Below are 17,172 nucleotides of genomic sequence, written 5' to 3'. Positions count from 1 at the left end.
ACTGTGTGATGTGAACACAAAATCAGATTCAAACAGACTTTATTAGTTCTTATTAGATACATGAAACTCACTTAACAAATGAAACATTTCTATGAGTGAAATAACTTATTACTGTAAAAGAGAAGAACAGAAGAATTTAACATAAGCTCAGCATGCACTGATTAGCGGATGATATGAAGGTTCGGACACATAAACCCAATGAAATATTTAAAATCAAAACAAAAGGAAACCTAACGTAAAACAAATCTATATCATACACAAAGTATCAATGCTTTCACGATATTGGCTTTAATTATTCTAAAATAAATGATCTGGTGATATACTGTATTATCATGTCTGAATGTAATCACTGAAGATTCCTCCCTGACTGCATATAGTGCACCAAGGCTGCTTTCTATAAAGAATGAGCAAAATGACTTGTACAGTGATGTTTAAGGGGGGGGGGGGACCATTTGGTTGGATGTTTTAAATGTAAGTTTGGTAAACACTTATCTCTTTCCCTGATTCGTTACATCCTGTAGTCTGACAGAGTCAATTTAAAGTCGGTATATATACGTACAACAGTCTTATCCCCCCTAAATTATTCTTTAAATCCAAATGAAGGGAAACCTTTCACCTATAAAAGAAATGCTGCTTCAGTAGCCCCCGCCATGTACACTGAATTACAATGTCATTTCAAAATGTCACATCACTTCAAAGTGTTTTCTCTAAGTTGAAGTAACAAAGCGAAAGTCAGTATAGGAGTCCTAAAGAGTGGATCTTCACACCATTACATGCAGAAAAAGAGTGCAGAGTGATTTATTTCAGTGGCGACAGGAAGTAGGCAGACCGGATGTGCTGATTTTTCCGTTTTCTCTCTCTATTCGAAGTTGAGCGGGTGGCCGTCGAAGTGGGTGAGCACGTGATTCTCGAACACCTTCTGGTCGCAGTCCAGCGGGAACTGCTCGCTGCACATGGGGCAGATTTTCCAGTGGCTCTCCACGTGTTCTTCGAACTTGCTCTGGTCGTAGTTGGGTGGGAAGATGACCTCGCACAGTGGACATCGCTTCATGTCCATGCTAGCACACGAGAGGGAGAAGAGAAAAAAGGCAGGGGGGGTGGAGAGAAAGCTCACGTTAATAAGCGGTAAAGTGATGATGTGGGCTAAAACCAGGAGCGCGGGCTAATAAAGAGCATCTGTCTGATGCGACGTGGGTGGCCCCGCTGCTTGACTAACACCAACAAAAGGGGGTTGTGCAGCAGAACAAACACTTTACACATGTTACAATGCACAGGTTTAAGAAAACGTAGGGTGCAGCAAACTCGTATGGCATTTATGGGAGTTTGAGCATGCGAGGGGTGTGCTACCTGGGATCAAAGCAGAAGGCGGTTTGTCCATCGGTCACAAATGGGCTTTGAGTTTCGGTCGCTGCGGGCTGTTCGTTGGTATTACCCTGAGAGAGAGAGGTTTTTGGACAGAGTTTGTGAACATTAGTGAAATGAGAAAATGAATGCGAAAGACAACGCAGACGGGACAGTCCGAGAGGCTCACATTGTTGTTGTTTTGCTTTTCCTCGGACTCCTCGTGGCCTTCTGGCCGGCTGTGGTTGCGGGTGGGTTGGATACACACCACATTACTGTCCCAGGAGGGCGGGCCCACAGGGGGCAGCCTGAGCAGCTGGTCATCTGAGAACTCCCCATCTTCCTCATCTGCAGGGGAAAGAATTCAGAGAAATAACTGGTGTAAATACAAGTCAATTATTACTGGAGAGTTTACAACAAAAAGGTATGTGAAAGGAAAACCAACCTTTTGAGTCTGAGATGGAGTAAGGGTTCCCAAAATGCAGCTTGCTGGGGCTCTGAGAGACCAGCAAGGGGGTGGGGGCATCCTGGGTGTAAGGGACAGGGTACTGCAGGAATAAAGGCACGCTGGACTGGATACTCTCCAAACTGGTTTTCTCACTGGCCCCCTGATCTCCCTTCCTGCTGCTGCTGCTGCCCTTCTGGAGCCCCTGGGAAGGAAACAGCAGAATTTAAACATAAAAAGGTTTTCTGAGGGAGCTGAATATCTGGTTTCATCTCTCTATGTCTTTCAAGGCAAGCAATACATCAGTGCTTACAATCACCCAACAGCTCCTGAGCTACGAGTTCTTGCTTTTTCTGTCGCTCACACACAAACAGTTTAATTAGTGCCTTCATTAAAACAGAAACTCTTCTCGTTTTCAAAGGGATCGGGACGCTGTGTTTTATTGATGTTAGTTGCAGACGCCAATTTAATTTACAGTCTAAACCTCAAATTGGGTCATTCTGCTCCTCTTAGCTGCAACAGCATTACCTCGAAGCAATATTTTAGGTCAGTGAGGACCTCGCTGTGGTCCAGAGTAATGGAATGGAAAATAAGAACTCATTTACTTTGCTTCTACAATTAGAGGCATATTAAACACAGACCAGATTGGGAGAGGGAAAATGGCAGGGGAATGGCACTTTTCGAGGAATTTTTAGAGTGGAAGAAGTCTATAAAAGAGAAAATGAAAGCTGTCACTAACCCCCTCCACTTTTTCCTTCTCCTTCACAACAAGTGCGAGTGTGTCCTTCAGTTCCTTCAGCTCCCGTCCCTTCTCAGCTACCTGGCTCTGGAGGAAACACACATAAGCAGAAGAGACATGTTCAATTCTCGAACATCTGACGTGATTGAGAACGGCATCATTGAAATACTCTCAGACCTCAGTGTGTGACATTAATTGATCCCAGCCATAAAAGGCTTCCCTTTGCAGCGGACTGATTTATGCCCGATACCGCTCAAAGCAAAACAACCTGTTTGAATTCCTCTGAGACACTAAGCAAATATCCGCCTGACCTGAGCCAAGCACAGCATTAGCCAGGCAACTGGAGATGACTCCAGCTTCGCTTGTCTCCAGAGTCTGACATAAACAGCAGTAAAATGTCGTCTCACAGATCGGCCTGCTCATAAACAACACTGTCAGAGCGGCTCTGTTCAAGGGAGAGAGAGATAGCATCAAAGGCTCCATCCCTGAGCTAGACCAGCCATACCCAGCGGTAAAAAACGCAGTAAGTGTCCAAAGACAGACCTGATTGGAAAAGCGACGGAGCATCAGTGGCAGCGAATGGCCTGACCGCAGTGCTAAGTGTCTGAACTGACCTTGTAGCGATCTTCCTCTGCTGCCAACTGCAGTTTCATGTTCTCATTCGTCTTCAGTTGCTCCTTAAATTTCACCTCCATCTTGGCCAGCTCATCAGAAAACATGCAGCTACGCTCCTTCTCCTCCTGAAGAGCAGTTAGATATTAACCAATGCTCTTTTTATCATATTCCTCTATCTTACAATGCAGAGAGCGCATACTGTATACAATACCTTTGGAGAACATGAGTCGTTGACAACAGGGTTTGAACATCTAATTTGGGGGCACATGACCAATAAAAAGGACGCAAATAATATGTTTCTCACCACCAGCATCTGCTTGCATTTCCTGTACTTGTCATTCCTGTCGGACGCCTCTCTGCTGAAGCCTTTGAGCTTCTCCTGGATGATGGCTTCCAGCATGGGATCAGCAGAACCTGGACTCCCTGTGAAGACAATGAAGGTGAGTCAGACAGTTTGGCAAGGCATGAATACAGTTTTAAATGCAATTATTCATTCCATGACTTACACTTTGGCACCGTAGGATAATAACGTACCTGGCACTGATGTGTCCGGACTCACTGATAGAGGGATTGTTGAGGCCTCTTGTGCTGAGCTTCTCTTCAGATCCTACAGGCAGGAACAAATACGTGTTGAACATTAAACCTAAATGCAACTAGAAGACAGAAACAACTGACAGAGACAGTAAATTGGTGCACACAGTCTGCATATTAAGGGCATTTAGTGGGATGTTCTGTTCTTTCACAAGTATACAGTATGTCGACTGGCGTCAGGTGGGACCTACCCCTTGCTGATCAGAGAGTCTAAGCACTTGTTTCTGCAGTCGCTGACATTCCTTGTATTTTTCCTTGTAGTGTTCTGCAGCCATGTGCAGCCGCAGCTTCAGGTCCTCCACCTCTCTCTGCAGCTCTGCTAAAAGCGCCGGGTCTGCAGCAGCTTCTTCTTCTGCTGCTTTGGCCTGGTGACGACAAAACAGTACAGAAAAAAACCAGATCAGACATTAAACACAGTGATGGGCCAACTGCAAGACAGATATTGTATATGATCAATCATACTTATTAAGGTACTATCAGCGCCTTTATAATAAAAGGGATGCTGTCAAATGGTTCTTCAGTAAAACCGTGGCGATCAATAAAAATCTGTTGTAATGTGGAGCGCTCATGCACCTCAGGAAACTGCTGATCAGGGGGAGGATGTTGTCTTGGTTTTTTTGTTTTTAGTTTAGACCCGGCTTGGTCTGAACTATAGAAAGAATTAAAACCCTCTTCAAAGGCAGAAACAATAAAACCCCCTGTCTGACTTTTTGTTTCTGTTTCCATTATTTTGCTTCCTACCAGTAACTTTCTCACATATGCTGTTTGGTTTCAGCAAAACAGAGCATACTTAGAAAAGGTTTGGACAATAATATACAGTACTATTTTTATAACAAGTGGTCTGTAGTGAAATACTTACAAACATCAAAATTTTGATTTATTTAAAATCTTTTTTTCTAATTACTACTATTAGGTTTTCTACACTCACACATCACCTACACCCTCACACGTCTAATAATAAATATATTGTTTCATGTAAAGCTAATTTAACCAAGAAAGCCCTTTGAGCACATTGATAATCATCCTTACAGCTTCCCTCTTGGCCTCTGCCTTCATCTGCTCCACCAGGCGCTCCAGGCGGACGCACTGGGCCTGAGCTTCAGCCTTGGCCTGGCGGAGGGCATCGGCCTCCAGCTTCATGTGGTAGAGTTCAGACATGGTTCGGTCGCGGGTGCTGGAGGCGTCCCTCAACTCAGCGGCTAACAGGGAGGACTGCTGCTGCTTGGCCTGGAGCTGCTCTTCCTTCTGCCGCAGCTGCTCCTTCAGGGCCTTCATATCTCCCTGCCAGAACAAACGTCAAAGGTTTTCAGTGAAGCTTTTTAATTTCCGTAAAGGTCACTAGAAAAGGTGTCATTATTCATTTTTTTCCTATTCTTCAAATGATCATTCTTAAGTCATGATTATTATGACATTAATCAAGTTAAATACTGTATATGACAAATCTACGTAGGTGTTGTAATAAAACTAAATTCTATTTGTACCAAGGGGGGAACTTTGGCCAGGATCTCTCTGTACTGTTTCTCCTTCTCAGTGAGGCACGCCTGCAGGCGTCCCACCTCGTCTTTGAACTGGGCAATGGTGTTCTCCTTGTTCACATCCACAGACTTCAGCATCTGCAGCTCTGCACTCAGCTTAGTGTTCTCCAGCTCCCGGTTTTTCAGGTGAATCTGTTGCACACACACACACACACACACACACACACACACAAGCACACAGACGAAGTTATAAAACACGAGAGAAGTTATAAAACATAAAGTCCTTGGCGTTAGCCTCATTTATACAACACCAATCACGATCATGTACCGAAGAACATATGACTATTAAAATAAATGTTGCGTGACCTCAATTACAAAACAGAGATTGAGATAGGCCCATAAAGTTTTTTCCTCTGGTGCAACGGCCCCAGTGTGATGGTGCAAGTTAAATTAGGTATGGGGTTTTTGGCTCCATTTCCGTGGCGACACGACAGTATGTGGCACTCCCAGTTCCTGTGCAGTGCCGACCACAACAAAGGCACGGAAACACCAGACGGACCAGAAGAAGACAGAATAAGGCATGCCTTCTTTAGAATAAATGTTTGGGCAAGAGAGTATATAGAATAATCACAGTAGTAAAAAGCAGGAAAACAGGAAAAAGTCAATTAACTGGACCTCCAATTTGAGAAATCTAATATTACAAAACTATTGTTAACTGTACAGATTGTAAAACTGTCACTAACAGTACTTTAGCAGTGCTGAGCCAAGCCTATTGACATACTGATCATGTGACATGAAAGCACCTAGCTGCTACCTATCTGAACCTTGACACCCTTTATTTTGTTATTAATCTTTATGAGAAGACACGTATTGATACTAGCAGGACATTACCTTGTAGAGCTCCTTCTCATCTTTCTCATTCTTGAGATGAGATTCAAGTGCCTCCTTCTCTGCTGTAAGTTTCTTCACTCTATCCTTGAGACTAAAGAAAAAGTCGTAAACACATGTTAGTTACAAATTGCATCAAGCATTACAGTGACTATGTTCACACTCAGAGTTTGGAATAATTGATTAGTGACCAGAGAGATTATGGTCTAGGGTTTACCCTGTTTTTATGACACCTCTAGCAGATAAAACAATAAACAAATACGCAAAAGTCAAAAGCTACTTCCTCCCTTCTTGACTTAGCAATAAGTTTTATATAAAACAAGGAGACATGTGATGATCACCCAAGCCTTGGACTCACCTGTCCAGCTCAGTTTCCTTTTGTAGGCCCTTCTGGGTGACTCCAATCAGATCCTCCTCCAGCTGTATAACTCTGGCTGTGGCCTCCTCCAGCCTCCTCTTCACCTCCTCTTTCTCCTCCTGCAGGGCCTGGGAAGAATTCTGCACCTCCTGGGAGACAATAAAGTATAATGTTAGAAACAAGTGGAATAAAACAACAACAAAAAGACCACATAAAGTGCAGAAGAAGAATGTTTCAGTTTGGTAATGTGCATGATCTAATGAAATACTGAATTAAGTAATCATTCTTATTCATAAAATAAATAATTTACTCCAATTTGTGCCACAGCTGACATTAATCTACATGGGTTAATCTAACATGACAAAAATAATGCTAGCTTCCTGGTATATTACTTTCCATCTCTTTCTTTCCATTTCTCGCTTGTGAAAAAAACGTGAGTAGAGCATAAAAATGTTACTGTCTTTTGAAATGCAAGTCTAAATCAAAATGAACATTATGCCCTCGATGCAGACTTTTCAAGCTTAAAAGATGACATGGAAAAAGCAAAAAGGAAATGATTTATTTTTTTACAGTTTGTTTATAGGAAGAGTTTTGGAATCTTTATATTCACACCATATAAAAAAATCATATAAAAGTATAGTCATAAAATTAACAGCCACAAAATCTGTAATCACGTTTTCATCTGAAAGCCGTTTTTAAAAGCAGCAGATTTATGGCAGACGACAGCAATATGAATTATTACCGACACCGCTTTTTAAGACTTAATGTTATGCTATAAAAAAAAAACAGAATTACAACTTTGATAATTTAGACATTCATATCTGTCAAGAGAGTGATTTATACTTTTAGTCACAAGTTCGGATGGCTCTGCATATTTGCAGTCTTTCGCTAGGGGGTGCTAAGAGACTGTTTGGCCAGATGTAAAAGTGTCCTTGGAAGAACTACAAGAACTAGAGAAGAGCATCAATCATATAATTTAGCACATTTAGAAACATGTGCTGCTCAATCAACAACAAGGAACAACTCTACTAAACAAGAGAAAAGGAACGAGACTTCTTGTTTCACTGACAAAACTTTTACAACAGCAACAAACATTTGTCTCCCCCCTCCTTTCTGCTGGCCCTCCTTTCTGCCTTCAAAAAAATGAACTCTCAGCTTACTTGGCTCTCTCTTCTCAGCTGGGCGCAGGTTTCTTTCTCCTGCTCGCACTCCTTCTGCAGGCTCTGGTGCTCCGCTTCCAGCTGCTCCTTCTCCTGCTGCAGGAGGCCCATGTTTTTGACCAGCTCCTCTTTCTCTCTCATGGCCTCCTCCATCTTTTGCTGCACGGAAAAAGATAAATCGTTCAAGATGTTCGGTCAGTTCACACAATAATTCACGTCCCCTTTGTTCAGATAGTATATCAAGCTGTTCGCGGCTGAACATAATGTCCTTATCAAACTAATAGGAAGTAGCCGTTCTGGATGTGGCAGCCAAATAAAGAACATGGTTGTATTGAGTAAGCACTGCTAAGGCAGATTATACCTCCAGGTAGCCAGCCTTGGTGGTGACCACCAGGATGTCGGAGTTGCATTCATCCTCCACGGTCAGCAGCTCGTCCTCTGAAGGGCTGTTGGCGCGGAACTGGAACGGCGTGCTGGCTCCCCTGATCTCCCCTTTGTGGGTCACATAACAGAACTGGTAGAACTCGGCATCGTCGTTGGGCACATAGTATCCTGGGGAAAGATCGACATCCAGTCAGTGAACAAGAGAAGCAAAGCATGAGATAATCCTCCACAACCCTAAACTCACCTCAGCTTCTCTTAAACTGCACACAAAGTTATTACAAAAGGGCAGTTATAACTTTGGGATAAGTGTGTGTATAACTAAAAAAGTGCAGGGTTTGAATTCTAAAAAGCAAATAAGTCTTTCTCCCCGTCATGTCACTCTCCATTACTTTATAAAAAGTAGTATAAAAGATAAAAAAACACATAAACTGAAATGTCTTTTCACACCATAACAGATCTGTGGGGGAAAGGTTCTCATTTAACTCAGCCCACTGATTCAGTATTAAACTTTTAACAATCCTCTGAACAGCCCTCTGATATGCGGTTATTAAAAGGTGACAAAGTTATAGAAAACGATGGTATGATCTTACCCTGAAAGACCACTATTCGGTTGACTGCGGTGCCTTCCACGTAGTTCTCAGGGAGAGGCGACCACAAGAATGTGTAATAGTCCCTCGCTGTGCTCCAACCAACCTGCGAGACATTGTGGAGAATCCATTGAACCAGACGCTCTCTCTCGCCACATCAGTGTCAGATAATAACAATGGAGGATTAACAAGGAGACTTCCTAGAATCAATCCACACAGTGCCCAAACTTCCAAAATATCTCAAACTGGTTTAATACGGTAATCATGGGGGTTTTCAATCTATGTTGGGATGATAGTGTTAGATAGTTTCTGTGAACTACTGAATCTCCTGGTCACCACGTGCGTACGGCCCGGCCCTCGTCGTGAACAAGCCTAACTGCGGAAGTGTAGCTACAACTCATTTCTAACAGGAAGAGGGAAAATAGGTGAAAATTTTATACATAGGTGACTTGAAAATGAAAAGCAAAATGTAATTATACGTATTTTATGTGTTGTTGATGGCCGATGGGGGGGGGGGGGGGGGGGGGGGAGTACAGAAAATACATCCATAAGTTCAGCCCGGTGCCATAAAACTGTCAAACAAAATCAGAGTCACATCGAGCTGGCTGGCTTTCAGCGTGCACACACACACTCAGGCACACACACACGAGCATCCACAAACTAACCTAATATGCCAAAGAACATGGATTATGTTGCGTGATGTGACTTTCAAAGTTTTGCCAAAATGATATTTTTAAATATTCCTGCCAGACAGATCACGCTTGAATCTATGCAACAGATGTTGCTTTGATGTCTACGGGCATTTTTTCTCCACTATCTGGACAGTTTATTTTCTTAACCTGTGTACAAAAAGCCTGCAGCTACAATACTGCAAGTGTTCATCAGAGCCAGAGATAGAAGGCCCTGCTGCTCCAAAACCCCCAATTGTTACCAGTGCAGTTCCAGCCTCCAGCAGTAAAGAGCAGGAAGCAATTAAAACATGCACCTAGTTAGAGAGTGTCATTACTGAGGGCTAGCCCCTACCAGTCCACTCATTAGAGCAGCAGAGGTGGTGGTGGGTGAAAAGTCTGAGAGGAACTCTTTTACTTACAACAGACTGCGATGTGAATAAATAGGAGGAGGAGAGGAGGTCGAGACGGTGTAGAGCCACCATTAAAAAAAAAAAGGACTGGAAGTGATAACGCAGGCAACACTGCAAGAGTAAAAATCTCCAAACATACAAGCAGATTATTTTCAGTTTAAACATGACACCACCTCCGCAGCATTCCAGCAAAGTCATACTTCTGCAAGAAAAGCTGACAGAAGCCGGTGGCAATGTTGCTGCAGGAGGTAATGCATTGTCTATGTGCCAGTCACAACTGTATAAATCCCAAGAGCGAGTTGTTCATGAATCACACGGAGAGGTTGTGCTCAAAGACAGGTTAATTCTAAAGCTGTGCTTGCTTTCTCCCTGGGCCGCTGTGACAACCTGTCCCAACAACATTCCTCCATGAACAGCTCGCACCCCGCACGCAGTACGGTGAGCGCTCCAACATCAAACGGCTGCTTTTTGTCCATGTGCAAACAAGAAACCTGTCTCCCATCCAAGTGAAAGAGTATAATTTATAAATTATTTTAGGGTTGACATGTGAAAGCCTAAATTAAAAAATGTGAAAATAATTCAATTTAGTCGTAATTCTTCAAATTGATCATTCTTTGAACCAAATTACTGACAAGTTACATTTCAAACGACATTTTCTAGTCTAACCGCATCACTTAACTAGACATATCCTGTTCATGCACTATAGTCATATCTACATCAAATAGATAACCTAGAAAAGTGGTAGCACTCCAAACAATCCAAGACCCAATTCACTCGGTTTGACCGGGAGCCAATAACCAACAAAGCATGTGTTAAGGAGCTAACACTGATGCACAGTGTATCCAGGTTATCTCTATGCACACAAACGCAAACAACTTGGCAACCGAACGTCTCATCTGTCAGCACTGCCAGGAACATTTACACAATTTATGATCCCGCCCTCAGCCTTTTCCAGCTCGGCTCTGTGTTTTAGAGGCTCAAGAAATTTGTGATTTTAAAGATCTGGTTGGTGCCTCGCTTGAGGCTAAACACAATGTGATGAGGCATCCAGCTACGTACAACAAGGGTGCTGAATCCAGTGTTTAAACAGCCAGACATTACCTGATCCACCTCCAGTAGCCTAACGTGACCTCATTCCTCAGTGAGACTTGGCAAAAAAAACCTCCGTATACAGAGGTATATTCTCTGACACAGAATAAATAGATGGCTTTCATCACCGTTACAATGATATGAACACTATAAATCTGTCATGTTCAGGGAAACTGCAACAGTTTGTCTTGGCTGGGCTTAATGGCATTACAGTATAAGTGCATGATACAAGTATATTTCTGCCTCTTAACACTAGAAGCACATTCAGGCAGAATGCAACACAGAGAGAGAAGCCTTTAGTTAGATGTTGTTTTGATCTAGTGTGATTTAACTCCAGCTTCCGTCTCATCTCCGGAAGATAAAAAAGCTTGTTGGTGTAGAAGAGCCTGGAGCCATATGCTTCTGTGTACATCCACCATTCACTACAGATGAGGCTCAAATAAATGACTGCTCCTATAACAAGATCCATGTGGGACACTGAAGTGTGCGGTTGGGGTCAAAACGCTCCATTCCCTCTTCCAAGCTCATTTACCTTCCAATACATCATGCACAATATGCCCTATTCGTCATTAGAGCGCATATTGTAATACTTCTGCTACTACAACAACTACTAATAATCAGATTATTTATTGTTAAGGCTTTTATGATGCATTGAGGAGTGTTATTATACCTTGAATATGCCAACCCAGTCCTTTGGATTTGGTTTGATGAACTGCGTCAGGGTAAAGTGGCACTCCAGTGCAGCGTGGGGCATGTAACTCTTCCCCACATTCTGGAAGATGACGTGGGCAAAGTTTGACGTGTCCATGTCGTTGCTTAATAAAGTCCCGCCCACGAACAGTTCCATTAATCACTCAGCAGTGGCTGCACACAAAGAGACAAGCAACACAATATATGATTAGAAACAATAATAACCACAGAAATAACCAAAAATACCGATCCTCCCAGTGAATGAGAATAAATAAAGAAGCAAGTCTGTTCTATACAACACATCTGATTTAACACTAAAGTCCTACCATTACTGTATACTGTTATTGAATAAAATGTCATTTTGTCCCATCAACTGTCTAGTTGACGGTAACATTGCTATTAACACATTTTAAAGTGGAAACATGTCCTCGTTTTTACTCAGGCTAACCATTTTTGATATTCAAACAGAGCCATGTGTAGTTGTCAGATGGCAAATATAATAATTATTCAAGGATGTGAAATAACTTTTCAATCCAGACCCATATTAAAATGTTTGTTCCATCATTTGCCATCAAAATCTGCTTCTCATTAGACTCAAACACAGGCAATCTTCAAGGAATGTCAACCAGTGCATGGACATTTCTATCTTAAATTTTGAGTCAAATCGTTTGTGTATGGGATAAATATTTCCGGTAAACAGATGTCTGCTCGTGACAAAAAAAGAAAATGGATAATACCATAATACCAGAGTTATCTTTGATTGGCCCAACATTTAAGAAACTCTGTTTAAGCCTTAAAAGGAACAGTGTGTAGGATCTGACAGTATCTCGCGGTTAGGTTGCAAATTACAACTTCTCCCGTGTGCAGTGTGGAGGTTGCTACGGTGCCTGACACAAACCTGTACAACCTGTACGTGGGACGTGAGTGGTAAAGCAAGAGAGAGAGAGAGCGGCATCGACTAACGGACTAGCGAAAAACGTTATCGACTTTGGCCCAAGCAGGAACAGGTTAACAGTGTTTGGTTTGTCCGTTCTGGGCTTCTGTAGAAACACGGTGGTGCAACATGGTGGACTCCGTGAAGAGGACCCGCTCCCTATGTAAATATAAACAGCTGATTCTAAGGTAACGAAAACAAAACAACTCTTATTTTCAGGTGATTATACACTAAAGAAAACATACTGCTAATATTATATTCCATTTCTGCCAATAGATCCCCCTAAATGGTACACACTGGTCCTTTAAATAGATTTGTTCAGGAAATAAGTAGTTTGAAAGTTACACAAGACCAATTTGTGGGGTTTGTTTTTTTTGTTATGGACATTGCTCTATCAGCAAAAACAGATGACATGTTGGAAGTGCATGCTATCTCTGTCCCAATTGAGGGAATGTCTGATTTGAATAAACTTCCCTATATGCAAATTGCAAATCTACATCTTCTACAAATGTATAAATTTGGCTTAGGTGTAGGGTTGTAGACTACAGGGTTAATGGACTTGTGCCTTGTCCCTGTGTGAGGCAGATTAGTCAGGGACTGTCGGGAAGTCCTTGTCAAGATGTAAAGTAAAAAAAATTCCAAGGTTGCCAAAAGGTTGCTCTAATACTGTATGACCGGCAATAAGGTCATTTGTCAGTGGGAAACCCAAATTTACAGAAGTCATGACCTTTTACAACACATGATGGACAAACAGTGCAACAGGTTGATTGTACTGTAGATACATCCTCTCAATCTACTTAACTAATCTGTATCATCCTAAGAAGTATTGGTGCCTGTCTTAAGATAAACATGCCTTCAGTGGCATTTTAATTGGTCCAAATCAGCTCATGTATCTATCCATGATTGCTGAAACACAGTTACACTGATAACACCAACAGGCACGCCAAGGACTATATGATAGGGCGTCCTTAAGAGATAGGCGATAGGGTCTTTCCTCGGAAGCAAAAGTGAAACAGCTCTTCCAAATGAGAAAATAGATTCATCCTCTGTACGGTAAATAATATCTCATTTCTACTAATAAAGTAGAAATGCCTCATAAGTGTACTGCACTTCTTCTTTTCTAACTCAGGTTTTTATCTTCCTTATCTATCTTATAAGATATAAGATAAGATATTCCTTTATTAATCCCGCAATGGGGAAATTTGCAGTGTACAGCAGCAAAAGGGATAGTGCAAAAAAAAAAAAAGATTATCCCTTTACTAGGTTTTGAAAACTGATACATGTGTAATTCAATACACATATTTATTTTGTAAACAATAACGCTTGATTTTGTTGTTCCCAAATTATTATATTCTATAAGATTTTGTCCCTGGAGCTGGCTTTTTATGCTTGATTATCTTTTAAGATAATACTTTGTAATTGCTTTGATGATGAAGACAAATTTAAGATTTTGTTTGTTAGACTTTTAGGGCTTGAGCAACCAATGTATTCAGATAGTTATTTCCCCAAAGTGACATTTTGAATTAAGAATTTTTACTTATTTTGATGGATGACGTTAATTTTCCCTGATGATGGGCCTTGAGGCTAAATGGTTGTGGAAAATGTGTATGAATGTGAAATTTATATATGTTTGGAAAATTTGAATGTTATAAGTGTAACACAAATATGATGTTGTATATAGTATGTATGTGATAAATGTAATGTACTTGATTTCGGACCCCAGGAAGACTATCTGGTGCCATTGGTATCAGCTAATGGGGATCCCTTTTAAATAAATAAATTCTTATCTGAGTCATTGTTTGGCAAGATAACGCTACTTTTTTTATTTTTTAAAAACTACTATGCATGTAATTGCATTTAAGACCACTTTGTTTTCAGGTATATTAATCGTACTAATCATAATGCCACCTTTTTTATGATAAATTAGATGACAGCAGAGACAAACACTGACCGTTATTTATTAGTAGAAATGCCTCATAACTGTATTGCACTTCTTCTTTCTTCTTTTTCTAACTCAGGTTTTTTTATCTTCCTTATCTATCTTATTATCACTTTACTAGGTTTTGAAAACTCATTCATGTGTATTTCAATACACATTCATTTTGTAAACAATAACGCTTAATTTTGTTGTTCCCAAATTACTTCATTTTATTTGATTTATTATCTATTTTATTTATAATTTATTAATTTCATTATTTATTCATTTTATTTATTATTTATCAATTTGTATCATTGAGTTATTATTATTATCATTGTGTTGTTTTTTTTAACTACTATGCATGTAATTGCATGTTAGACCACTTTGTTTTCAGGTATATTAATCTTACTAAATGTTGTCCCTGGAGCTGGCTCTTTTTATGCTTGATTGTTATCTTTTAAGATAATACTTTGTAATTGCTTTGATGATGAAGACACACTTTACACCTGATACATTAAGAACTTTACTTATTTTGATGGATGACATTAATTTATATCATTGAGTTATTATCATTATCATTGTTTGGCAAGATATCTTTACTTTTTATTTAATTTTTTTTAAACTACTATGCATGTAATTGCATTTTAGACCACTTTGTTGTCAGGTATATTAATCTTACTAATCATAGTGCCACCTCATTCACGATAAATTAGATGACAGCAGAGACAAACACTTTATTTATTAGTAGAAATGCCTCATAACTGTACTGCACTTCTTCTTTTCTAACTCAGGTTTTTATCTTCCTTATCTATCTTATTATCCCTTTACATAGTTTACTAAGTACTAGGATGTTTATGCTTGATTGTCATCTTTTAAGATAATACTTTGTAATTGCTTTGATGATGAAGACACACTTTACACCTGATACATTAACAATTTTACTTATTTTGATGGATGATATTCATTTATATCATTGAGTTATTATCATTATCATTGTTTGGCAAGATATCTTTACTTTTTATTTTATTTTTTTTGCATGTAATTGCATTTTAGACCACTTTGTTGTCAGGTATATTAATCTTACTAATCATAGTGCCACCTCATTCACGATAAATTAGATGACAGCAGAGACAAACACTTTATTTATTAGTAGAAATGCCTCATAACTGTACTGCACTTCTTCTTTTCTAACTCAGGTTTTTATCTTCCTTATCTATCTCATTATCCCTTTACATAGTTTACTAAGTACTATGATTTATATGCTTGATTGTTTTCTTTTAAGATAATACTTTGTAATTGCTTTGATGATGAAGACACACTTTACACCTGATACATTAAGAATTGTTACTTATTTTGATGGATGACATTCATTTTTATCTGAGTCACTGTTTGGCAAGATAACTTTACTTACTAAAACTACAATGCATGTAACTGCATTTTAGACCACTTTGTTTTCAGGTATATTAATCTTACTAAAGTGCCACATCATTCACAATAAACTAGATGACAGCAGAGACTAAAACCTGACTGTTCTTTAAACTTAACAGTACAAACAACACCGTCAGACTTCCTACTTCAGGGTGGATCTTCTTCCATTTTGGCCTCAGCTGATATCATTTTGTCCGACGTAATTGGGCCTTTAACAGTCAAAACAGCAGCTCGGATGAACCACTGAACAACTAGCTGTCATCTACAGCAATCACCAAACTTCTGATGTATAACACTAATCAAACATATTGGTAGAAGTCGACGGTAACAGCTGGATGAACACGAGCTGGGAGGCCTGATGTTAGAACAGTGATCATGTCTGGCTGAGTTAGCTCTGCAGCTAGTTAGCATCGCTGTCTCTGGAGCTAACATTAGCTTCTTAAAACACATGTTAAACGGGAGGAATATCAACAACAGCTGCGTTGTAAGTCACATTTATAAAATAAAGCTTAAACATACCCAGATGCCATGTCGTTCAGCAGCTGGAAATCCGAATATATCTCAAAAACAATTGTTGACGCAGTTTAGTGCTTTCCCCCAGACCTCTTCCTGGAATAATAACAACATTACGTCACTTCCGGAAAGGGGACTTTGCTTGGGAATCCCACCAGTCGGAATTTTTGTTTTAATAATATATAATTCCTTATATTACAAAGAACAAACAATGATATAATGGAACATTAAAATGCTATTAATATTTTTTGGTTGACATCATGGACCAGAAACAATTGAAAAGCTATAAGTTAAGTTATAATGGTCAGTAATAATGATTAAATAATAACATATATGTCAATATAATATAATATAATATGATATAATATAATATAATATAATATAATATAATATAATATAATGTAATTATATGACAATAACCTGATATTTTCAGGTGGAATTCATTCATTCTCACTGTGCAATATAATTTTCCACTTGTGCAATTTCTTTATTAGTCCCGCAGTGGGGAATTTTGCAGTGTACAGCAGCAAAGGGGATAGTGCAAAAAACAAGATGCATCAGCTAATACAATAAAAAAAAAAGAGCTACACAAAGTGTAACAAAATATGAACCATTTAAATAGAAGGAAGTATAAAAATAGGAGCAGTATATACAGTATTGACAATAAACAGACTATTAACAAAATTGCACAATAATAATAATAATAATAATAATAATATGGTTAAAAATATTAAATCAGTAGGTTATCCATATTTGCAGCAAGCACATATATTGTTGAAAAATGTAAAGTCATAAATTTGCACAAAAGAAATGTAACAAATCTATCTTTTTTTTTTAATTTATCTTTTATTGAAGATAATTAATTTACAAACATTAAGGCATTGTAATCTAAACTCAATACTTCTAACATTATTATTATTTTTTTTTTTTTGTTCC

The 17,172-nt window shown here is 39.5% G+C and overlaps 1 protein-coding gene across 2 annotated transcripts; it reads right to left on the bottom strand.

The window, feature by feature from the left end:
- Nucleotides 1-22: 22 nt before the first annotated feature.
- Nucleotides 23-16,398, bottom strand: tax1bp1b (Tax1 (human T-cell leukemia virus type I) binding protein 1b). 2 transcript variants are annotated; one of them, XM_074653884.1, is made up of 18 exons: nucleotides 16,243-16,398; nucleotides 11,424-11,617; nucleotides 8,587-8,689; nucleotides 7,974-8,164; nucleotides 7,613-7,771; nucleotides 6,453-6,601; nucleotides 6,098-6,188; nucleotides 5,213-5,398; nucleotides 4,761-5,012; nucleotides 3,923-4,096; nucleotides 3,675-3,747; nucleotides 3,445-3,563; nucleotides 3,140-3,265; nucleotides 2,526-2,612; nucleotides 1,787-1,991; nucleotides 1,532-1,689; nucleotides 1,348-1,433; nucleotides 23-1,058 (listed from the first exon to the last, which is right to left on the bottom strand). In XM_074653884.1, the coding sequence occupies exons 2-18, from the start codon at nucleotides 11,598-11,600 to the stop codon at nucleotides 860-862; spliced, it is 2,535 nt and encodes an 844-aa protein (XP_074509985.1). In that variant the 5' UTR covers nucleotides 11,601-11,617; nucleotides 16,243-16,398; the 3' UTR covers nucleotides 23-859. The 2 variants fall into 2 exon arrangements, with proteins under 2 accessions (XP_074509985.1, XP_074509986.1); XM_074653885.1 differs by lacking the exon at nucleotides 3,140-3,265.
- Between the last annotated feature and the right edge of the window lie 774 nt (nucleotides 16,399-17,172).

The sequence above is a fragment of the Sebastes fasciatus genome, chromosome 12, assembly GCF_043250625.1.
Source record: "Sebastes fasciatus isolate fSebFas1 chromosome 12, fSebFas1.pri, whole genome shotgun sequence".
NCBI lineage: Eukaryota > Metazoa > Chordata > Actinopteri > Perciformes > Sebastidae > Sebastes > Sebastes fasciatus.
Note: the sequence above shows the minus strand (reverse complement) of the source record. Positions and strands in the feature narration are given on the sequence as shown.